General features: G+C 36.9%; 1 protein-coding gene across 2 annotated transcripts in view; it reads right to left on the bottom strand.

Moving 5' to 3' along the window:
• Nucleotides 1-24,642, bottom strand: part of LAMA3 (laminin subunit alpha 3) — a 112,595-nt gene that overhangs the window by 35,412 nt on the left and 52,541 nt on the right. For both annotated transcript variants that reach the window (XM_052704604.1, XM_052704605.1), the window contains exons 25-42: nucleotides 24,215-24,315; nucleotides 23,952-24,102; nucleotides 22,422-22,582; nucleotides 20,486-20,594; nucleotides 19,504-19,601; nucleotides 17,684-17,849; nucleotides 17,102-17,228; nucleotides 16,878-17,017; nucleotides 16,357-16,472; nucleotides 15,623-15,834; nucleotides 14,609-14,813; nucleotides 11,156-11,300; nucleotides 10,266-10,406; nucleotides 9,622-9,786; nucleotides 6,597-6,698; nucleotides 5,710-5,793; nucleotides 4,384-4,614; nucleotides 681-794 (exon numbers count right to left, since the gene is read on the bottom strand). In XM_052704604.1, coding sequence (XP_052560564.1) covers nucleotides 681-794; nucleotides 4,384-4,614; nucleotides 5,710-5,793; nucleotides 6,597-6,698; nucleotides 9,622-9,786; nucleotides 10,266-10,406; nucleotides 11,156-11,300; nucleotides 14,609-14,813; nucleotides 15,623-15,834; nucleotides 16,357-16,472; nucleotides 16,878-17,017; nucleotides 17,102-17,228; nucleotides 17,684-17,849; nucleotides 19,504-19,601; nucleotides 20,486-20,594; nucleotides 22,422-22,582; nucleotides 23,952-24,102; nucleotides 24,215-24,315 — 2,568 coding nt within the window. The remainder of the gene's footprint in view (nucleotides 1-680; nucleotides 795-4,383; nucleotides 4,615-5,709; nucleotides 5,794-6,596; nucleotides 6,699-9,621; nucleotides 9,787-10,265; nucleotides 10,407-11,155; nucleotides 11,301-14,608; nucleotides 14,814-15,622; nucleotides 15,835-16,356; nucleotides 16,473-16,877; nucleotides 17,018-17,101; nucleotides 17,229-17,683; nucleotides 17,850-19,503; nucleotides 19,602-20,485; nucleotides 20,595-22,421; nucleotides 22,583-23,951; nucleotides 24,103-24,214; nucleotides 24,316-24,642) is intronic.

Below are 24,642 nucleotides of genomic sequence, written 5' to 3'. Positions count from 1 at the left end.
CTGTCATAGATACAAGCTAGAGAAGCACAGTCAGCCAGATGTCACATTCCCTAGGTTACTAGGGCTGATCAGCTCCTTTGAGTTTGCTTTACCTTTAGCATGGTATGCCAGGGAGCAGACTCTGCCCCAATATATCTCCCGCAACAGTTGGCATATTCTAATTAATCTAACTTTTATCTCCTTTATCATTTACTTCTCTATTTTTTTTAAGCTGTAAATTTGTATTAGTGGAGATTTAATGATACTAATTAAACAAGAGATTCTGCAAAGAATAGTGCATGAATACACTATTTGTCATCCTCAGCAAACCCTAGTGTATATTTATAAAATGAAAGATTGCGTATGCAAGGATAAGATTCCAAAATTACTGTAAGTAACTGAAAACATTTACATATGTGCTAATTCGGTGACATTTTGAAAGGGAAAGAAAAAAAAACAAACCACAAAAGAAAGAGTACAAATGGTTCTAACCACCCACAGTTATGTTAAACATGCCTAACATAAATGTTTATACAATTTAGGCTCCTTAGCACTATAAGATTCAAAGAATGAGGCACAGGAAGGGGTATTTTTAGTTGCTAGGAATTCAGCAATGCTGAACATTCTGTACTGCAGTAAGGTACATGCTTTTTCTCTGGTTTTATTCAAATTCAATTTTTTGAATGTTAATATTTACTTACAATACATTTCCCAGTACCGTCGTGGCACCTATTTGAATTCCCGTTGCAGTTGCAGGGGACACAACGTCCAGTAAATAATCCCTTATTCTCACGATAAAATCCAAGGCCACATTCCTAGACAGTAAGCAGAGAGAAAAAAACAACAACAACAAAAAAAACCAGTGAGCATTGGTGGAAAGAAACTTCTACAGGTTATGGGACGGGTATTTTGAAATTGCCATTTTCAAGGAGGAGTAGAGATATATATTTCTTGACAAATTTTTCTGAGTCCATATTATTGCTTAAATAGCTTTTTAACTCGGCAAATAGCAGTGAAGAACAGAGGTAATGAGGTTTCAGCCTAAATATCTGTGCCTTGTGTTCTACACTTTGTGGTAGCAGCGATTTAATTTTGACTCTGACCTCTGAGCAGGACACGTTTCCTGTGGCTATGTACAAAGGTATAGAACATGAGTTTTGAACCACAGAAAAAGAATTGAACATTGTTTCCTACCACAATGTTCGCAAAGATGAACACATGGAAGTCTCACACGTTAGCCATTAGTGGTTATGTGAAATCCTGATGCTAATTTAACTGCTGTGTATTCCTTGGAAATACTTCTATGATATATCTTTTACATTAATTCATCATAACTTCCAAAATAAGTCCACCTGGAGTTAGACAAAGCCATGCTTAGACAAAGAGCTTGGTGATCTTACAAAACATACAGCGGTCTAATTTTTAAGTACAGGCTTGTCCCAGAGCCGCAGGAAGCATGAAAAGAATGTTCAGCTATTGAAAGCACATGAGCAGAAACATAGCACATCAGATCAAAGTTGGGTTTAAACAGGGGGTAGAACTGAAGGAATGAACATTATGAATGAATCAAGAGGTATTTGGTTTGCTAACTTGCATCAGATAAGTATTAACTAGCATTTAAAAAAACAGAGTCTTGCTTGGCGTGGGTAGAAAAGTACAAGGGCAGGGTAAATAGAAGGAATTCTTCCAGACCGTACACAGACCAATTCAAAAATTCCTGCCCATATCCTCCGCTAAAATATCTCCCTAGCACACCCACAACACTGAAAATGAGCTTTTATTTCCTAAATTTTTTCACTAGCATCTAAGCTGTCATGGTGCAAGGAAAGTGAGAGGTTATCTGGAAGCAAGCAGAAAGCTGTGCTCCCCATGAAGAAAACACCTCCCAGATTCTTGCCGCAGGTGATGCAGTTCTGCACTGTACCTACGTTTCACCTGTAACTGCCAGAACAACATTCTGAAAACAAGTCACCGTGAAACTCCAAAGCCATAAATCTTTTTTCATGCAGTTGTACCACCAAGACCGATGGGAATGATCTGAAGAGCAAAGAGTTTGAGGGACAGCGCCTCAAATCACGTGCCACAGTTGGTTGAGACAAAAGTATTCAAGCAGGGACAGAAATAACCAGCGAACTTATTAACCATGCAACTAGAGAGGAGAAAACAAAATAAAACAAAAACAACAACAAAAAATCACCTCTTCCAAAGCAGATCCCAAAAGGAATACTGAGTTATCACTGTTTAAACAACAGTTACTAGTGGCATCTTTGCTTTCCTCACATATGGGATAAACGAGGAAAAAAATGTGTGCAGAATACTAACAATACCAACAGCTCTTTTTATATTGGCTTCAGTGTGAGGAAGGACTTTATTTAGAATGAGCATCCCCAACTTGGAATTTTTCAGATATATTTTTAAAACAGGGAGTCAGTGTACACAGCTTTGCAGACATCAGGGGCTGAAAAACATTAAACAGCATGACTACGTAAAATATAGGTTCTAATGCATATAGATTTTCTTTACTGAAAGTCTTATTTCAGAAAGCAAGAAGAATCACTTGTTCTAGAAGTGTATAAAAATGCATTTGGGGAAAAAAAACAAACTACACAGCTTTTTTTTTTTTTTTTTTTTTCCTATTTACATTCTCTTTAAACTTTAAACCAACACGTTTGGAGTGTGTGGGCAAGTTGTTTGAGAAGCAACATTCTTCATACTGAAAAATGTATTCCACGTGAAGAGAAAACTCTAAGCACTTTCAAGTACATAGGAGTTCAGGCTGATCTTTTTCTAGTAAACAACAATTTAAAAGAAACTACACGCACATACTTTGGTTAGCAAAGTACTGTGAGATGTAAGAAGATTTGCCTTATTACTTTTACCTGTCGTAAAAATGGATCATTTAAAAATCGGAGAGAATGAAGGAAGAAAACAAGGAAGAAAAAATTGAATAAATTACCTGTCTGAGGTAAAAATCCCTTTGAACTTGTTGCTGTTGACTTCTATCCTGAAGATGAGGAAACAATAACCTCTGCTGCATAGCTTGTGTTAAACAACATCCCATGGCTACTAATGCAACAACTTGCCAGCCCGTGTTTTTCAGCCCCTCTGCTTGGGCCATCATTTTACTTCAGCTCAACTGTTAACATGCAGTTTTCTTTCAGTATTCACACGTTCCCTTATACTCTCCCTTATTCTCCAGCTTCTGACTCAGATTAATGAGGCTATATGCTGAGATGGGCCCCACCTTTAAACTTTATACGTGAGTCAAGTTGTACGGCACACATTGCAGTTCCTGAAGTTAACAAGTAACTCTGCAGTTCCTGCAGCTCAATATATACCTAACTCAGGGTGTGGCAGGCATCACCTTCTCTCCACCTAATGCAGTCAGACAGAGCTAGATGATTAGCACAGTAAATCACTGCCTGAGTAACGCTGCATAAACATACAGCTCTTACGAATCACCCAAGTGAGTGTCTTGATCACTTCCTTTGGCTATGTATTTTCATCAGTATGTGTAAAAAAAAATCCACCTTAGTTTAATGCAGGCAATATGTTGAAAGCAATGGGATGGCAGTAGGGACTTCAATCAATTCTCATTTTGCACATAGCAGAGAACACCAGATGTGTGAAAAATAAGTTTCTAGCAATATTTCCAAAATGACATTTGACAGATGATGAATAGCTACCCTGAGCAGTGGATGCACATAGGAGACAAAAGCCAACTGTAAATGTTTTGTTCAGCCTCTCTGCAGCTACTCCGGTGTAGCTGTTCTTTCATTTTCATTTCAAAAATGTTTGTAAGGTTAGCACAGCAATTGCTGCTTTATGGCAACCATCAACCATCTTCTGAGAGAATAATTCCTCATATTGGTGCATTTTGTACACTGCTTATCTCTCCAGTACTTTATTCTGCTTTGAAGTGACAACCAAAACAATTACATCTACAGGAACTGCATTAGGGACTGAATACACAACTGAGGCTATGATTCCACCGTTCTTCAGATAGCAGTATTATTTTGCATTGTTTACATCCTCTTTCAGAAAAATATCTCCAAACAGTTTAGCAAATATGTTAACTTCAACTTATAAACATTTTCCAATAAAAATAGGAAAAGCATCAGTCATTATCAGAATAGGACAGTATCCAGGTTGTTTCCCTTGGACAACATTATAGTGCCTTACACATATAAAATGACATTTACAATTCCATAAAGGCGGTGAAGAGTTGAATACCCTTACAGGTCTTTACTTAGACAGTGAAAGTATTTGAGCCATCAAAAGTGCATGCACTTAAAAGATCTTTAAGTACTTTAATAACTAGCCTGTTCCTCTAACTAAACTAGTATGTATAGCTGTAGGCAAGACAGCAGGTAATGGTGTGGTATGAAGGCAAACATTTCCTACCTGACATGAGTCACCGGCGTACTCTGGAGGGCAGGAGCATGTTTCTACATTGTATGCAATGCTGCCGCTTCCTATGCTGGTCGTTTCCTCCAGCCCAACCTCACCAAGGGTTAACCGCTGAGTCTCAGTGAAGTAAAGGCCTCTGATGTGTAAGGCATCCAGTCTAGACAGGATTATCATCAGTTCTTCTCTGGATACAACGTTATTGCTGCTGGCATGTCTGAAGTTTCCCTGCATATGAAGGATACAATATGAGCACAGCCTTACAGCCTCTTAAAAAGAGAACCTACAAAGAAGACAGGATTGTCCGGAGGAGAAAAAAAAAAAAAAAAAAAAAAAAAAAAAAAAAAAAAGAAAAGAAAAAGGAGAAAAAAAAAAGTGAACAAAGTTCTAAAGTCCCAGTGGTGTGAGGGAAGCAAACATCAGTAAAATAAGAACAATGAATGTAAACACAGGATAGGCGGGGAAAGGAATAATGAGTACAAAAAGAGATGTGCTTTGCAAGGTACGTATGGCTTTGGGGTATCAAAAAGTGAAGCAGCATACAGGTTCTTCTTCAGTCATCCAAATTCATAGATACATTATCTTTTCACCTACACGAGACAGATATAGCTCAGTTTGATTTTCTGTGCACAGATTTAAGGAAGGAATAATCCTTGCCAGGTTCACCTCCCCAGACATTAGACGCCTAATCTAAACTAAGCACCTAGACTCCTCTGAGATTCATAGGAAGAAAACAGGAAACAGTTCATTCCATCAGTTTTAAACAAAAAAGGGAGATTTGGATTAGAAGTTGGGAAAATCTTTCACTGAGAGGGTGCTGAGGTGCTGGAACAGGTTACCCAGAGACGCTGAAGATGCCTCATCTGAGATGTTCAAGGCCAGGTAGGTTAAGGCCCTGGGCAGCCTGATCTATTGCCTGATTTAGTGGTTGGTAGTCCTATCCATGGCAGGGGGCTGGAACTAGATGATCTTTAAGGTGTCTTCCAAAGCAAAGTCGCTCTATGATTCTATGATCCCTATTAAGTACACATCCGGGGCTGCACTGAGTCATCTTCCAGTGGTGACTAATTCAGTATTACACCACTGGCTTTGGAGGGAGTGCCAAGGACTAAGTTGGACAAAATGCCTAACTCAGAAGTGTTAAAACTAGATAGCATGAAACAGAACCTAGGTTCAATGTGAAGAGAGAAAAAAGTCTATACTTATGACCTGCAGTATTGAAATTTATGTTAATATTAGTAAGTATTAGGTATTCAATTACATATTACTTGTAAATGTACCACAGGGAAGAAAATGGAAGGCCATTCCATTTCCATTTCTTACCTCAACTAACTGCACACGGCCATAATACTGACGGTCAGGCAGAGGGTTACTAGGATCCACGTAAACAATCTTCATTTGCTGGCCCTGCATGAGAATAAGGATATAACATTGCCACAAAAAGCAGCAAAATAGCAAAGTGTTCACATGCAATACAATTTGATAAAGCTCATTATTCTTGTTATTTAGAGAATAAAAACTAATAGTAATTGTATATCACTCTGTAAGGAAAGCATAACAAGCAAAGTAATGAACACTATTTTATTGTCAGAAGTGCTTTCCCTGCTTTGACCCCATTGACATTCTTGCTTTTAAATAAAACACAAGATAATTTGATTAATGCTTGCAATTAGAAATTAGTTACCAGTTCCAAGTTTTGTTTTTTGTTTTTTGTTTTTTTTTGTTTTTTTGTTTTTTTTGTTTTTTGTTTTTTTTTGCATTTTCATAGTCTCATATGTTAGAAAAGGTTGGCATGCAGAAAGGAATACAAAATAAAAACATAGGACTGAGGAACACTTTGACTTCACATCCTGCTACTCAAATGACTGGGTAATGCATGAGGCATATTCTAGAACACTGAATTAATATTTTTGATGGTCCCAAGAAACAAAAACATTGTCTTGGGAATTTAAAAAAACAATAATTCATCTAAATTTTTATTTGCTCTGAAGTTATTTATGCTTAATAATATGCTACCTTGGTATCAGAGAGAAGTATGTTGATGACTTCGAGGAAAATGCAATAAAATCACTTTTATAGAAATGTAGCAAGTTGCTATAAAAAGTTAAGTGTAATATAGGTACAATATTTGCCACAGTTATCAAGTAAAAAAAAAAATCATGGTATGGGTATTGCTTGAAAGACAAAAAAAAAACTGTTTTAAAACTTACTGTTAGTTTTATTTCAGGTCTCTTATCCAGAAGAACCATGCCTTCGCTAGGTAAGCCAAAAGATTTCACTTGGTAACTTAGGAAGCCACCATATGAAGAAAGCTGGATCAAAATACACATAATATGAATTACTCTACTTGTTATTGCTTGATATTAGTATAATTTGTATTCAAATCTACTGCACCTCAAGAATTGTGAACAATATATTATTTTTCTGTTCTCTAGGCCAAATGTGAAAATACATGTTGTTTGGATGAAAATATTATTTGATTTGGTTACTTTGTGCATTTGATGTTACTTTGAGTAGTGTCTGATAGTTTGTTTTTGGATAGTTACCAGTGCCATTTTATTTCTGTATCTTGGTTCATGCCATCTGCTTTGTGGAAAAAAACCGCATAATTGCATAAATGCTGCTCCTCCCCAGACTACAGAACAAATTTGGCTCATCAAAAGCAGATATCAGACTGATTATTGAATTGGTCATTTATACCCAATGAGCATACATGGATAAGTCAAACTAACCATGTCTGAATGTGTTTCATTGGCTAACTCATTTTCCTAACTTGCTGATATGAATCCAAACAGGAAATCTTTGCTCCACTTTGTAGATGATACAATTTCTACTGGCATCATCTCTATTGCAAAATGATAACAGACCATTGTTGCAGGCTGAGCTGAAACCACCTGTCTTATGGCTCAGCTATAGAAGATCTCAAAAGGCCTCAAACCAAACCAAATTAACATTCCACCACATGAAACAAAGGCTTAGGCAAGCATGTTTGAATCATCTATCAAACAGCTTCTCCGGGTTGTATCAGAAATTCTGTTTAAAATATACTATATAGAGACAAAGAGATGCTCTAGGCAGAGCTTGAACACTTCTTCTTCCAAAAAGAGCTTGCTATAAAGTTTTATGGGTGCTAGGTGAAACACAAACCTTGGAGGAGCTAGTAGGGGGCTTCTTATGTCTTGATCTCTCCAACACCCATATAGGAGCCTTTGCAGTCTTTGTGATTGAAAATATTACATTCAAAAATCTCCTGTTTCCATTACCAGCATCTCCTTATGCAGCAATTGCTAACACTTTAAATTTTCTTTTCTCACGATTATGAGAAAAGATGGCATCATCAAATCCTCCACATAAATATGAGAGAATTTTATGCCTGAAATGCATACAGGAAATTTATGAACTTCCCTTTGGAAGTCTGCTCTCCATACAGAATTAAGAATAAAGATTTTCCAGCCACTTTGAAAGGGAACGATCAAAATCAGAAGCAGCACTTATCAGAATTGAAAATATTTTGCTAACTCTTGATTTTGGCTAATAAATTCTACACCATAAGCTGTAAGTGAAATATGTGAAATTTGACTCTCGGTTCTAGAGAAGTGAGAACTTCATTTTTGAAGAAAAATGAACAGATATATGCCACAGATGCAGTACTTTGTTTTCAACCCGTTCCTGCTTGCTTTTATAACTTGCATTTGTTTTGACATGTATAAAATTGCTTTGTCAGGTTATAGTGTTCCGCAGGTAGACACCAGCATTTGCTCTATTTGTTTCTATATATATTGATGAATTACAGACAGTTATAGATGAAAAACAGACATGGCATGCCTGGTTTGATATTGCGACGCAGAATACAAAAATCATAGCACTGTTCTTTGCGGCTGTGTTTAAAAGCAATAATAGATCAATTTACATTTTGTAATGGGAACAAGAAGTTTGTTTGGATTAGCATTATAGTAGATGAAGTACGCTTCTTCATGAAATTACTTCAGAAAATTGTTTTTAGGCATTGCAGCAAGAAGCCTTATAATATAAACAGAAACGTGTAAGTAAATCTTACACGTGTTGTTCAACTGAAAGGTATTTATACCCAAGCTCAGGAGAACAGGATGAAAAAACAGCAGTCTAGTCCTTAAAATGGGGACTAAAGAGGAACTTGAAAAATTGTTTCCTATTTAATACTATCATGCCTTTCTCATTGTTTTCTCATATGTGATATCAGAACTGCATCCGAAAAACCTGTATGTCCTACAAGGTTAGCAATTGTAGACTCTTTCAGTTGCACACTGTTGTACAAAGAAGGAAGCCAGGACTTTGGGCCTTTGAGACACCAGCAGCAAAATCCTCCTGGTTCCAGTCTGAAATGTCTTATCAACATTGAGCAAGCATCTGCCTCTATCTATGAGCAGAATGAAAAGTAAGCAGTAGAAAGAATACAGACATGAAAAAGAAAGTGTTCTGTTTCCCTTCATTGAAACATCATCTGACAGAGACAACAAACGTACAGTTTATGAGCAAGAAATGTAGTACTGGTGTAATGCAGCAACCAAGTAACACAACTTTCAGCCTTTCCACCAACATATTAAAAGACAAGGGTTTTTCTTCTTTTTTCTTGTTTTTTTTCTTTTTTTTTTTTCTTCTTTTTTTTACTTTTTTTTTTCTTGTTGGCTGCTGAGTATTTTATTCTTTGCTGAGCTTTTATTCTTTTGGAAGTCTGCCCAGGAGAGAATTACTCTAGGGTATGGGTGTCCAGCATTCTGGCTTGCCTAAGCTGCATTGAGTGAAGAGGAATTGTCCTGAGTCATGTACAATTTATAATATAGTTAACATCCATAAGTAAAAAATCTTTTTTTTATTATTATTATTATTTTTATTAAAATATAAAAAAAAGAGGGCAACAAAAACATAAAATCAGTGGGTTGCACATGTACACTCTAGGGAATCTAAAGAATATTACGGCACTGGCAAGCTCTGTGTGTTCTGAATTTCAGGGAAGTACCTTAAGGTACCAGCTCTCCAAACCACAGTTCCTTATCATGCTTTTCACAACCTTCTACTCAGAAGTCACATGTTATGATTGCTGGCATTTCAGGAAAGGCAGATAAGAATCTAGTGAGGAGAGAGAGAAGAGCATCCAAGGAATACAAAGAGACTCTATATCGACAATGCTGGCACACACACAAACAAAAGTGAACTGAAGAACAGTTTATTAAAACAGTGGAGTCGTGTGTCATTTACCTTCTCTCCCAGGTAAGATGTTGGTGCTTTCCAGTACAAACTATGCACTGAAGCAGGCAATTCTTGAACATCAGCCACCACGCTATTACTGACTGGATTGAAAGTGACAGGAATGTCAATATTTTCATCCACTGCCTCCAAGCGCCAATTTCTCATGTCCACAAACTGAAAATATATCAAAGGAAATAGAAGTTTGTTTCATCTTCTATTAAGCTTAATTAACACTATAACAGGGGGAGAAAATTGTTTAGACTTTGGCTCTCGTTTCATTAAGGACTATACAACCTGTTATTTATTATTATGCTAGGGAAAAGAAGATATAACGCCTATCTACCAGAACATCTCAGAGTAGTAAGATGAGCAGATAGATAGGTTTTCAAGAACAGTCTTCAGTAACCATTAGATGAAATCTTCTAAACATCAATTCAAGTTTGCTACTAAACAGGGTCATTTCAACTAACAGGCACATTCAGGCTACACCTAAGATTTAATCATGCTGCACCAAATCTGCACCATTGCTTACAGAACATTTCTCATCCTTCACAACTAATAAAAAATATTTGCAATTTCAGAAGAAATCTGGCATTTCCATAATGGACTAAATGTAGGTTCATGACAGCAAAGAAAAAAAATATCAAATACACCTTGGTTCGATGGCGATTTGTGCTGCGACAGCTGCTTGTTACCCCAAAACAAAAACAAGTGGTGCATCCCCTGGGATTAGAAGGGTCCAGGTAAAATGATCCAGGTCGGCAAATATCACATTCTGCACCTTCAACATTCTCCTGTTAAGGCATGATTGAAAGAATTCTCAGAGTTTTCCTTTTGATTTTGGTAAGGCCCCCAAAATCTCCTGCACATAAAACAAATCTTCTGAAAGAATATTTATTTAAGTGCGTGGAAACATGAATAAATGTGATTGTCTGTATATTCCATATTCCAAATACAAATAGAACTGACTGATTTGAGACTATCTTAGTCATGAGCTGTCTTTACAGTCTGTAAAGTTAACTGCTGAATAATACCTATTAGTCAGAGACAGCTGGTAACTTCCCTGCCAAAACCCTCCTGCTGGCTTTTTGAAACCTACAGTATAAAAGGTCACTTGTGAAAGTTCACATTTATCATATCTAATTATGCAAATCAGAACAAAGGAAGATTTCCTGGATACAATGCTGTAGTGAAATGTCAACTGACATAATATAGCTAAAAAAAGCCTGGGACCTGGTTAACATCCAAAAGCTGAGATGCAGATACATAGCAGATCTGTGCAGGGTACAGACTGCTTCAGTAAATCAATGAACATCTTCGTTGTATTGCCGTAACATCCTGTAAAAACTGAGATGAACTGTAAAACCAACAGATACTGAACTCATTTAAATGAATGCAGATAATCTGCACATACAAGTTGTGCCTTTCTACAGCCGAATTTAATTCTTAATGTTCAACACACACTATTCACCATTAAATCTGAAATAACAACTGATGTGCAAACAATGCCTATGAGTGCAGAAATTAATTTGATTTATCTGACCTTGCAGAGACAAATTCCTGTTCGAGGATCACAAACATCTGGTTCTGTTCCATCTCTGTTACAATTACATGGTATGCAGTTTGGGAAACCATAAGTACCTGGAGCACACTTATCACACTGCCGTCCTCTTATTCCTGGTTTGCATCTTTATCAAACAAAGAAACATGCAGGAAGGAATCAACAAGAGAGGCATGAACAGAAAGTGGGAGGCTGGTGGCTTTTTGAGGCAATCACATGGCTATGAAAAAACTTTGAGTTTCATGAAGAAACAGCAGCAGATTAGTACTGCTCTCAGTGGAATGGTGAGAAGAACTGCAACATTTTGTAGTGGTCATGGAAATTATGGATTCGATTTTGAAAGATATAAAAGCTCACAATGGAATTAGAATTCTGCAGCAAATCAGTGTTTGCATCACAGAGCTACTCTATACAGCAAAGAGTGAAACATAAATATTGTATACAGATAAGAGCACCTGGGAGATTTACAGCTGGAGGATGTGACTGGGCATTTCCCAAGGCACTCACCTGCTAACAAAAATGTGGAGAATCCCAGTCTTATGAATAATTATGGAGACATCAACTTGACACAAGTCTTGTGTTAGTTTGCAACTGTTCACAAGGGATATTTTGATTACTTATTGGATTGCCAACCAATAAGATCAAACTGCCCAGGAACCCATCAAGCCTTGCCTTGAGCGCCTCCAGGGATGAGGCATCCACAACCTCCTTGGGCAACCTGTTCCAGTGTCTTGCTATTCTCTGAGCAAATAATTTCTTTCTAAGATCTAACCTAATTCACTCCCCCTTGTTCTACTACTATCTACATGCATAAAAACTCAGTTTTCTTCCTGTTTGTAAGCTTCTTTCAAGTACTGGACAATTGCAATGAGGTCTTCCCAGAGTCCTCACTTCTACAAAGTAAACAATCCCAACTCACTCAACCTTTCATCATAAGAGAGGTGCTCCAGCCCTCTGATCATCTTCATGGTCCTCCTCTGGACCTGTCCCACCAGCTCTACATGCTGCTTCTACTGGGAGCCCCAGGCTGGGATACTGTGCTCCAGATGGGGCCTTACAAGAGCCAAGTAGAGGGGGACAATCATCTCTCTCCCTGCTGTCCACCCTTCTTTTGATGCAGCCCCAGATACAGTTTGCCTTCCAGGCTGCAAGAGGACACTGCTGGCTTATGTCTAGCTTTTCCTCCTCTAGCGCCCCTAAGTTCTTATCCATAGGGTTACTCTCATCTCCTAGTCTGTACTTGTACCTGACTTAAGTTCAACACTTTGCACTTGGCCTTAGTTTTTGTGGGCCCTCTTTTCAAGGATTTACTTGAGTGAAGTGTACATTATGCAAAAGACACCAAATTACAAAAACAAGGCTTGAGAAAACCTAAAATATCTTTCTGTGACAGCCTTCCTCCTGCCTTTGGGACAAACTTTTACAGACTGATAAGAGCAATGAAGTTGTAGGTCTGATGACCTTTCTTCCTTCTGCTTATACTAACTTGCTTACTCCAGTAATCTGCCCTTAATAGCCTAAAGATTTCAAGACAGTAAATTCCCACTTATAAAGTATGTCTTCCATCACCACCACCATCTTTATGTTTTGGTTGTGACAACATCACTCTTACAACAATCAGAGATTTGATGGAGTTTCCTTCGGTTTTCTGCACCGAATTTATACATGCGCTACACAACAAACATGGAAACAAACAGTTAAGTGTGTGGACAAGGTATACTGCACCTCATGTAAAATACAAAAACAATTACTCAGTTCACCAAAAAATGGGTAAGGTTTCTCAGAGTCTCTCTGAATGCATTACCCCTTACACATAAATAACTGGAGTTAGATGGGGACTTTGAACTTCATGTAATCCACAGAAGGAAAAGTATTAATCAGAATGCCGTAGCTGGCTTTGTACTTCCAGATCAGTTCAAAAATATTTGCCAAATGTGAGATTTTGCTTTAGAATACATATATGTTTTTTAACAGGTAAGCTGTCATCTCATTTATGTCACAGGCTGCATGTTAGAGATATCATCATTACAATCAGGCAATACAGCTTTTCACTGAGAAAGAAAATCTATTTCTGCAGAAATTATCCTCAGCTTTACTCGAGCAGAAATGTGCTAAGCTCTATCTTTAAAGTATTACATTTTATTTGACCGAATGATTTGATCTATTTTTGTACAGCTTTGTTGCCTGTGTAAGAATAAGTTATGGGGGGAAACGAAAGCAGAGTCCCATCAGATTAAAGTGTATCAGTGCAGAATATAAAAGAATAATAAAGGTTGGAAAAGGCCACTAAAATCATCTAGTCCAACTGTCCATTTACCACCAAATATTGCCCCCTAACCATGTCCCTAAGCACTACACCTACTCTATCCATACACACCTCCAGGGACAGTGACTCTACCACCTCCCTGGGCAGTCTGTTCCATATATGCTACACTTCAATCCTGATTTTGATTTCTATCTACGAAAACAGTTTCCTGTTTCGTCATCGGGATAAAACAATTATTCAGTTCATGCAAAATCAACAGACATGAAAAAATAGTTCAATTTCAGGAAATAATATAAAATTCCAATATGAATTCCGAAAGTGAGTATTCTCTGTTGTATACATGGGACTAATGGCAGAGTAGGAAAGACTATATTTCTTTATTAGGACTCTGCAAAAGCATATCCAATCCAATTAAACTGTATCAAATTCAGCCTTATGCAACCTATTGGCTCTCACACATGTATGCTTTCTGTTTATCTCCCCCAAGGAAATAAACAGAAATGTTCAACTATACTAATACTGACAGCATCTGAATTTAAGATGCTTCCCTGCAATTATGAATGTATGCTTTACTTAATTTAGACAATATCAACAACAGGATATGTAGAGGAAAATATTTTACCTCAGCATACCAAGATACGTAAAAATAACCATATCATATAGAAGGCATAATAAAGCAATTCCAAATGTACGATATTTTCCATACACACAGCATCTATTTTAAGCTCTTAAAAATTCACTGCAATGCAAACATGTGAGTTTTACAGTCCTTAAAAACATTACTGGATTTTAAACCCACACTTTAGACTGTGGAATGTCAGATATTTTAAGAATTTGAGAGATAACATACACCATGATATGTCAGAGTTCCAGTCTGTGGTGAACTGCTATCCGGGCACCGAATTAGCTTACATGACACATCCCCAGCAAACAAAATGCACGCCTGGTATCTCAAATGCCGCCATTAGTTACTCGCACAAAACAGATTTCTACAGAGGAATGCATGTATCCCTGTAACAGCTGACTTCTACCTATTGACAAACATCTCTTCTATTTCTGCTAATCATTGCAAAAGTTCCCTGTATCCTCCCACATTCTCCACATGCCCAAAAAGAATAGTGAAGCAAACAACTCATGCATCATGTATAATGCACATAATTCAAACTTACTTGCATTGCCCCTTGTTTTTTTCACATTCTGGTCTTGCTGCATTAACAACTCCTCTTTCTGAACAATTGCAGCTCTCACAGCCAGCAAGAGGGTGATAGCCAAAGTGATGTTTCTCGCACACTTCACATTTTGGTTTCACAGTTCGAGGAGGGCAAATGCATTTGCCAGTTAAGTCATCACAAAGACGCTGCCCACAGTTGCATACTATGTCAAAGAAAACATTCTACAAATCAATCACATCTCAATTTACAATGATAAATTCTTATAAAATCTTAATATAAAACAAACACAAGCTACATTTTTTTTTCTCTCTCTTTCACAATTTTCAAACTTTAGGTGGCTTATTCAACTCCAGCTGTCATGATGATATGAGAGTGAGATCAGCCAAGGCCATGGAACATGATTATGTGACTGTAACTGTAGCTCAAGACCCTGGCTCTTTTCCATGGATTGGTCGCTTGAATTCAAACTTCCCCAAACTGTCAAGTATTAAACAATTAATAGTTTTGGTTTCAAGATGATCACTTCTACAAAGCAATATTAACAGAGAATCATATATGGAAGGCAGATGAGGACTAGGGGCGTGATCTACAGATCTGTTGATGTTATTAAGAACAATATCACAATGAGAGGAATTAAGAATGCTATGTGTCCTTGATTATCAATGGAAAATCTTGAAGGTGTAAATTGAGATATAGTAGTGTTAACACAGCAACTACTAAGCAGTCAGTGCAGAAAAATCAACTTAACTGAGAAGCAATATGGATTATAACCAGTAAAACTGTAAGTCCCGATCAGATAATTCACATGAAGACACATTTCACTGTGAACTAGGTGCAATTAAAGGGAATGAGTTTACCTCTGCATCAAACTGAAAGCTATGCTAAATCTAAGATGACTCAACCAGGCTGCTCTGTAAAAAAGAGTGAAGGTGTGGTGCCCATGCAATGAAATGAGAGAACTAAATAACTAAGGTCTTCTCAAGTACTGAATAAGCCAGAGCATGTACTTACACTTGCAGAATGGAAATCCATAGTAGCCAGTCTGGCATCTGCTGCACTGACGCCCGATGACGTTAGGTCTGCAAATACACTGTCCTCCCAGAGGGCTGCAGGTGGGGCTCATGGAACCTTCGCTATGGCAATTACATGGCACTGCTCCATTGTTGTAGAATGCCACAAGTGATCTTGCAGAATCCTTACAGAAGGCTGATGATCTTTCTGGGCTGTTTAAGTTGAAATATAAATTTTGTCAGTATTGCAACTTGGAAATTGCTATCAGAATACTTTGCAGTGGTTCTGTAAATTATGGTCCTATCTTTCAAACAAGTCTTTGAAACAAGGATGGCGTGCAAGGACATACTTACATTAATTATATTAGTAGTAAATGATTTTGATCATTAGGTAGATAGGTAAGAGTAGGTAAGAGATTTTTTCAAAGTATGTACATTAGTCATATTAGTTCAGCAGGCCAAGCAAAATACCAAAGATGGAAATACCAAAGACAGAAAGATGACATAGATTTTCCTCTTCCATCCTATGAGTAATAAAGTTACCTTTACATTTCATTTACAATAGAAAGTCATGGAAAAATGATTCATGCAATATTAATGAGCCAGCATAAGCCATGAAAAGCATTTTAACACAGCAAAGGGATGAAGTTTTTACTCATTTTTCTTTAATAAGAAGTGAAAATAATATTAAATACCAGCTTTCAAATGCCCAGTTTTTTAGGACGTGATGCTTACTCGATGTGGAAACTGTTTCCTCCGCACTGGGTAATAAAATCAAATGACTTGTCCATGGTCTTTTTGTCAAGAATTTTGTAACTGTAGTTGTCTGCTGGAACAACTAAGACACTTTCCTTAAAACAGAAAAAGCTGAATTGTACATTTCAGGGAAAAAAACAAACAAACAAACAAAAACACGCAAAAAAGCTGAGGCATTTATATTTTTTAATGTTACTTCTTTATGAGTACTGGATTGTCCCCCCAGAATATCACATTTTAACAAAAAGGTAGGAAAACATACTCGGAAGCTGTATCCGCACCCTCCTCCTCAGATTTACTCTAAAAATCAGCATACAATAAAAGCAATGCATGATATTTTAGAAACTTAAAAACAAAAGCAGCGTACAAGATCCTAACAATTTGAAACACTATGTAAAAAAATCAAATACTTTCTTGTTAGTTTTCATCCTTGTACTTATCTCTAAATGGCTGGTGAAGTTGCAAGAGTATTTTCAAGTACACTTACGTAGTAAACTCACCAAAACCAGCATTCTTCTGTCAGGTATCATTACTGTAACAGAGACTTCAGGTTCAGAAATGTCAAGCTCAATTTGGTTTTCTGCAATCACCTGATCCCGACAGCCAGAAGAATGAGGGCAGAATGAAGCATTAAAGGAACCTAGAAGAAGCGTAATGCCAAACAATGACCAGTACGTCAAAACGCTGAGAAGAGAAAGGAGTTAGATTAAATTTGGATTCCTACCTGACCACACATGTCCTGCATTCACATGCACACGTACAGGGAATGTTGGATGTGCTGGCTGATAAAAATGTACCACAAATACATATTTGCCCAAGCGGGGCACTCTGCCAGTCATGGTTACCTGGTTCTGCAGAAGCAAGGACAGCTCTAGTAGTACATTTCTTTTGTGAAATATTATTGTTTTTATCAACTTTTCTATATATATAATATATATTTTTTTCTATATAACTCCTAGCTGCAACAGTAAAGAGGGGACTTGGTATTTCTCAGGAAGTTAACAATAACTTCAAAGGCTACAGCATTACATCCAGATGCTCCTACTTGTTAACATGTCAAGCACATATAATGCACTTTTGTAGTTTCCAAGACTACAGTTTAGTAGTTTTACAGTTTAGTATAGGCTTAGAAAGAAACTGGCACATTGTTTCTCTTTTGGTATATTATCTTTGTGGCTTACTTAGTCTGCAATATCATTTTGATCACTTCATTTACTTTTTATTTTCTTAGAATGCTTCATCTAAATAAATTTTCTAAGAACATCATTTGTGACTTTAGAAACAGTAGTTTCAAAATATGAACTACCTGTAATGATGCCAAGGTGACTCCATCAACTTTGTCAGAAGATAAAGGGGCACTCAGTGGCTGATGAAGTATATTTCTTTGTCCTTCAGAGATTTTCCCATCCCCAAATGCATCCAAAATCAAAGTTGCTGGTGGAGTTTCATACACTGAGGGAATGCATGTTACACTAAAAAAAAAAAATAATAATAATTACTCTTGGGGTTGGGAACATTCCTTCAGCACCATGAAAGAAAATGCATTTAAATCCCAGAAGTTAACATGGTAGAATGTAATACAGTTAACAATGCAATAGTAACCACTGTTACTCTTTGGAATTTTATGGACATGGTCAGAAAGTAAATGAAAGCAATAGGTACAGAGCTAACTTACAAAGGGGAAAATGCATGTGGACTGATTTTATTTACTCAACATTTCCATAAACTAAACAGTTATCCAATAGTATTCTAAGGAAACCAAGAGTTTTAAAATATAATTTAAAAAAATGTTAAATGATGCTGTTAGTTGCCTTCAGCAGAGTCCGTGCTAACATCGAGTTCTCAGTTCTGCAAATATTTATGTAGGTATGACCTTTAAAAATGTAAGTCTCCCCACCAAAGACAGTGGGACTACTTATGTACTTAAAAGTTAAGTATGTACTCAAAATATTTGTAGAACCGAAGCCAAAATAGTGTTCCTTGAAAGCATCCCAATTCATCCACTGTGTGTTTAACCAATTTTTACTTGGTATACTCAATTTTTAATAATTTGATTGAGATAAATGTTTTATAAAACTTCAGGAGAAAATGTTATTTGAGGGTTTCATGCTGGTGTTTGTTCAATTCTTGTAGGTACTCAGAAGACGATGATAACTCTTTGTTCAGGACAGACAAGGAACTGGAATGCCAACGGTGTTCCAGTTCTGAGATTCAGATCTATTTGCCAGCCTTGTGCAGGAAACCATGTGCAACATCTGCTTCTAATGCTATTAAACTGAGCCAAGATTCTGCATCTTTCAACTTGGTGAACACTAAACACTTTGAGGAGAGCAAAAATTATGCCAGGTATTGGTCTTAAAAATGGAACAGAAATATATAGCAAAATATGCAAATATAGAAAGAGACAAAAAAAAAAAAAAAACAAAAACCCAAGTTATATATATCTACATTAGTTTTATTTTAAATCATGTTTTACATCCAGCTTTTTTCCCCCATTTTACTTGGTGTATACATCGCCTAAGAATGCAAAATTCCTATCATGCCAGGACAAGTTCATTCCATATTAGAAAGCTACTCTCATTTGTAAGACTGAACAGAAGCAGGCTGGCAAGCCAAGTACAGTTGCATACTTTTATCTAATTTGCTATCCAGGTTTTTCTGTTTTCTATTTCAATTCAGCCATTATATTAGGAGTTACCATCTGGAAAACTAGCAGACCTAGCCACTTTCTGCCTCTGAAGTCTTGCAAATAATATTCACTTTTACTTTGAGGCTCTCCTCATTGTCAGATCAATCAGAAAAAAGGCTTAAGACTCGAATCACTAGGGACATGCAGGCAAGACTAACAGGAGCTGAAATGTTTTTTGAACTTGGACACTTACCACATTGGACAGCAAATGAAATACTTTTGTTTTCTAGTGCACTAGCACTCAGTAGTTCAGATAGGCAAGGAAAAGGCCAGAATTAACAACATTTCAACTTTTTTACTAATTCTACCTTGTAAAAGTGGCTTACGAGCCAACTTTTAGTCACTGAGCAAAGGTTCATTAAAAAGAATTAAATTAAAAAGGTCTCCCTTTCATGATATCTTTCAGAAAGCATAAAAAAGCAGAACAGTTACGCTACCTTCTTTCATGAGTGCTCCTATAAACAGCTATGCAGTACACTTTAGGATTCACATATTCTAATGAAAATTCTTCAGCTGATATAATACAAACCTTGTGCTGAAAAATAAGCACAATTATTAGTGTAAGTAACAGGTATTTCCTATATATCAGGAGAATATTCAAACCAATCTCAAAGTAAGTTATTCAGAAAAATACTGCTGCATTTTAGAAATAAAGATAAAGATATTCTTAGTATAAAACCTCCATACTTAGATATATAGCCTGATAGTATCAACAACTTCTGGATATGGATCACATTAGCACAGCAACTGCTACAGGGAGTTAACATATAGTTCAAATTGTATTTATTCACACTGAACACTGCCTCCAGAAAGGATTAATAACTGATAATGCTTTCTTCATAACATTTCTATGAAATTACTTGTGTGTTTATAATTTAATCCTAACTCTGGACTTCAACCATCTTCATGTTTCTGAAACAGTGAACACAGAAACAATTAGGAAAAAAAATCTGTGTCCAGAAAAATGTATTACTGGCATGGACCAAAAGATGGCAGCGAAGGCTTTTTATTCCAAGCATTTCAAAGTTCTGTCGTTTCTAAAATGAATTTGTTTATTATCTGAAACTAGGAGACTTGGGAAACTCTCAGATAGATTTTGAGGATTAGGAAAAAAAAATGAAAAAAAAGAAGCAGAAGAAGAAAAAACTACCAGAAGCTTTTAATTTAAACTCTGCATATAGAAAACAGAAGGGCACTGAAATAAGAGAGGGGGGAATACTCTTGGTGATACAGAATATAAACAGGAATTTGCCTTTCTTGCCTGACTCTTTATTGTCTGTGTATATATAAACCAACATCTTCAAGCACCTAAATTACATGCTTTCACAGCACATATGAACATAAGAAGAATCATAGAATCATATGTATATCTCCTTGGGGAATAAGGATTACAAAAGAGAAAAGTAAATGAAAACTTACCAGAAGAAAATTAATTGATGATGCCTTAAGATGTATCTTTGTATCTGCTAGAAGGTCATAAGCTGCAATGCGATTCCTATCATCAACAACAACACTACGACAAAGGAAACTGAGACAGAAAACAGGATTAAATGAGCCTCTTGGCAAGGCCATGCTTTTTATTCTATTGCCTAACTCAGCTGCCTAGCTAGCCTCACCACTGGTGCCCGGTCATTCTGCTGGATTGTAAGTAACAACTGTGGCTGGTAAACACGCAGCATCCTCACAAAGGAAGCACCACCTATAAAATGATGCTTGTCCTTTTTAGACTGATCTACACAGAGTTTAAACCTCCACACCTCAGCTCTGATGCTGAAACATACTTACATGCCGTCTGCAGATGTTACATGGCATGTAATTAACATCCAGTACCCGGTCTGTGCTCCTTGAGGTACCAGAATGTACCAGCCTCTGCTTTCATATCACTACACGTTGTTGATTGTGTGGACTAGCAGCTATTATCCACTCAATGGCACCTGCGCAATTCTTGATTTTATGAAACTGTCCTCTGAGATTCTCCTCAATGCAAGTGAAAAATCGCTAGTCTGTCTCTTACTGACTACCTTCATTTAGCTCTAGATCTTCAGTAAAGACAGACACTTACTAAGAAGAGTCTTGCTAGAGGCTTGTAACCCTGCTTTATTGAGGGAGCAGGACTCCTACAGCCTTACAGAAGTGGAAACAGTTCCCTTTGAGCAAGGCCTGACACACTTGTGATTTCTCAAGTTTCTCTGATGTGCATGGACTTCATTGTGGTTCAACTGTTTCATTTTCTAACAGAAGGGACACACATCTTTCTGCTCAGGAAAGATGACACAGCAATTTACTTGCAACGTGACTATTAGCTTAATGTAGAATGGCAGCAGAAGGGATTTACTGCATTGCTACATTTAAGTAGCAAAGGCTTTCTTTGTTGCTTTTTTTTCCATGACTAATCTCTTAGTGTAACAGATACACTAACGAGTAAGATCAAAATAAGCCCATAAGAGATGTTTGCTATAAAAGCAATAAAATTGAAGCTCTATAAAAAGTGTTTGGGGGCTCAAAGTATTACACAACAGGCTAAAATAAGAACTTTGTCTAGCAATAACCTTGCAAGGTCACTGCTTCACATAGCTCTGCTCTGTATCACAAATATGCTGATGAAAACAATTTTTTCCTACTGGGCAGTTTCATCCCAAACAGCTTCAAGCCTCCAATCTGTTCAAAATTTGCCTGACAAGAAAAATTGATGCATGGCAGCAGTCTCCTCACGCTCCCAGGGGCACAGACACTTGCAGTATCACATTTGAGTCATATTCTGAATTGCTCAAGTGTTAAGGACGATCTCACCAGGACAGGCAAAATCTCTGAAACATCTCCAGTAATCTCAGCAGTCAACAAGGATAAATCAGCATATGGCTTACAACCTTGCCTACAGCCCAACAGCCAAAGGATGGCTACACTCAGAAACTCAGAGAAACATTTATACATCTGCTTCAAAAAATCTTGTTACAACAGTGGGAACACCCTTGTAGTACTGACTGCTACTTTTCATTATAGCCCAAACCCTCAGACTGCTTTTAACTAAACAAGTATAAATACTGCAGACATCTGCTGCCAACAGAGCTGCTGGATGCCCTGCTACTGGACCCCAAGATTCATAATTTATAAAGATTTAAGTGTATATAAAAAATCTCTTTGTACAGAAAAAGTTCACTAAAGCAGCAGCAATATTTAATGTGCTGACTGCACAGACTTAAAAACGTATACAATACCCAGACAATCACGTATTTGCTTTTTAGTCAATCCAGTATTTGAACAACATATATAGCACAATGGATTCCAAAATATAAAAGGTATAATTATATACTGAATGGTTGCTTAACCATTTAGTATTTAACCTGGAAGTTCTCACCTGTATTTGCAACTGTATATTCTCACTCTGCCTTCTGTGATAGGTCCAGGACTATTTACTGCTACCTCAGCAGTGTATAACTGATCATCTTCATTGACGTATTCAAAAACAAGAACATAGCGACCAACTTGAGGAACATTTATGGTCATCTGTAAATTGACCTAGGTCAAGCAATGTTGGAAAAAAAGTCTTTAGATTTTTCATTTTTTTTCTTGCAGGAAGCTCCCTTTTCCTGTCCTCCAACCAAACCAGTCAGCATTAGTCTAGAGCCAACCTAGTACTGTCACAGCAAAGGACAATCCAACAGAATAGAAGTAGTGCTTATAAATTATCACTTTGTCTACTAATGAGAGTCAATCAAATTCAGGAAACAGCTGCCATTTAACAGTTCTGGGAAGATAACAGCAGATCTGCAAGATAAGCTGAGGCTTATTATTTCTGTTATCAACAGTAGAATTTACCAGTGAGGAAATTCTAATGATGCTAATAAATTGTCATTCTCATCTCTAGCCTATCTTTAAAAACAAATAAAAGCGAACTCTAATTCTCTGCTACATAAACATTTCCATGAACATAATTTCTACTTCTGAAGTACTGTGTACTGATTCCCTATGAAGACTGAAAGCATCTTCTCCACATAGCCATTGCTAATTTCTGAAAAAACTATTTTTTCTGTTAGTTCATCTCTGCAAGTTGCTTAAATTAATATTTTACAGAAAATACTCCAAAGTAGTTGAATGGAAAGTGCTGTGGTTACAGTTTTTTTGTTACATTTGGCCATACAATTCAAATTTAAGATGTTTTTCCTCAATGTCCTGAAGCTATGAACATTTAAGCAAGCAAATAATTCTGTCAACAGCCATCCTGACTTCACTGAAATTACCAGTAGTTGCAAACAAGCACCAGGGCCTGTGGCACGTAAGTATCCTTGTCGTACTTGGTGTTTTTAAAAGCTAATGCCACAGTAATAGAGGACATAATCATCACTCTACATGTAATTATCACACAATAAAATGTTTTCTTTTCTTTTCTTTTTTTTTTTTTTTTCCCCCAAATGAAACATGTTTCTAGTACAATTTTCAATTTCATAAAACATGTTTCTCTTTCAATGGACTTACAGCAGTGGCATACTTTCTTCTGCCTGCTTTTTAAATGAAGTAAAAATTTTACATAACTATAGCTATTTAAGGGAAAGAAAAAAAAAGATTAAGAGTCACTGAGGACAAATCCTTTTGCAATTTCTACTATAATTAAGCAGTATGCTGAACAACACAGTATGCCTGAAACACAGAGATTTTTATTTAATAAGACAGTTATGTCAGAGTGAAACATCTACTCTGGTCACAGTTATAGATGTGCCTATATTAATCTTTTAAAATCTATAAAAAATTTAGAACTTAACACAGAGTCTGCTGTAGGGATGAGTTAAAGATCTGCAAATCCTAAGCCATGAATCTGCAACTGTTTTAATCCAGTAGTTTTATAGTTAATAGTGCAGATGGGACTGCAATTAGCATGCAGGAATCTAACCTCACTTCCACTGATAAGTGACATCGCTGGTTGATCAGGAGTTGGCTGTCGGACAGGCATTCCATGTTTTCCACCATGCCTGAAATATACTGCCTCTGAAGCAAGGACACAGGAAAATTTGCCCAATGGCAAATGCTGATAGAGCAAGCAGCTTACACAAAACAAAAAAGAAAAAAACACATTATTATTATTGCTTTCAGTTGCAGTGGGATAATAACAATATGACCCAACACAATAGTTTATTTTCCAGCATATATACTGACTTCTCTGTTGAAACATGTCCTGAATAGGTGCAAGGCTCTGTAACTTGGATCTGCAAGATGGATGCTTCATAATAATCTCTAGGTAACAGCACCATGTAATCCTAAAAACAAAGAATACAACAACTGCAAGACCATGCAGAAAAATACAGAAGAAACATCTCCAGACTTTCACAATGTAGCAATGCACAAAACCAACTACAGAAACAAATTTTATGGAGAGTATCTATCTGCAAGACACATGCTTTTGTTGTTACTTATCTTTTGTTAACTCTATTTGTATCTTCACAGAGATGGGAGAAATGCACTGCTCTGTGAGCAGGGAAACTCTGCAGCCACTATTTCATCACATATTGTACAGGATGGTGTTCATAAAAGAGCTTCCCCACCATATCCCCACCACCTTACAGGACACATCAAGCCCAGAGCCT

The sequence above is a fragment of the Tympanuchus pallidicinctus genome, unplaced genomic scaffold (assembly GCF_026119805.1).
Source record: "Tympanuchus pallidicinctus isolate F22 unplaced genomic scaffold, pur_lepc_1.0 scaffold5, whole genome shotgun sequence".
NCBI lineage: Eukaryota > Metazoa > Chordata > Aves > Galliformes > Phasianidae > Tympanuchus > Tympanuchus pallidicinctus.
The sequence above is the reverse complement of the archived record's forward strand: the minus strand, read 5'-3'. Positions and strand labels throughout refer to the sequence as shown.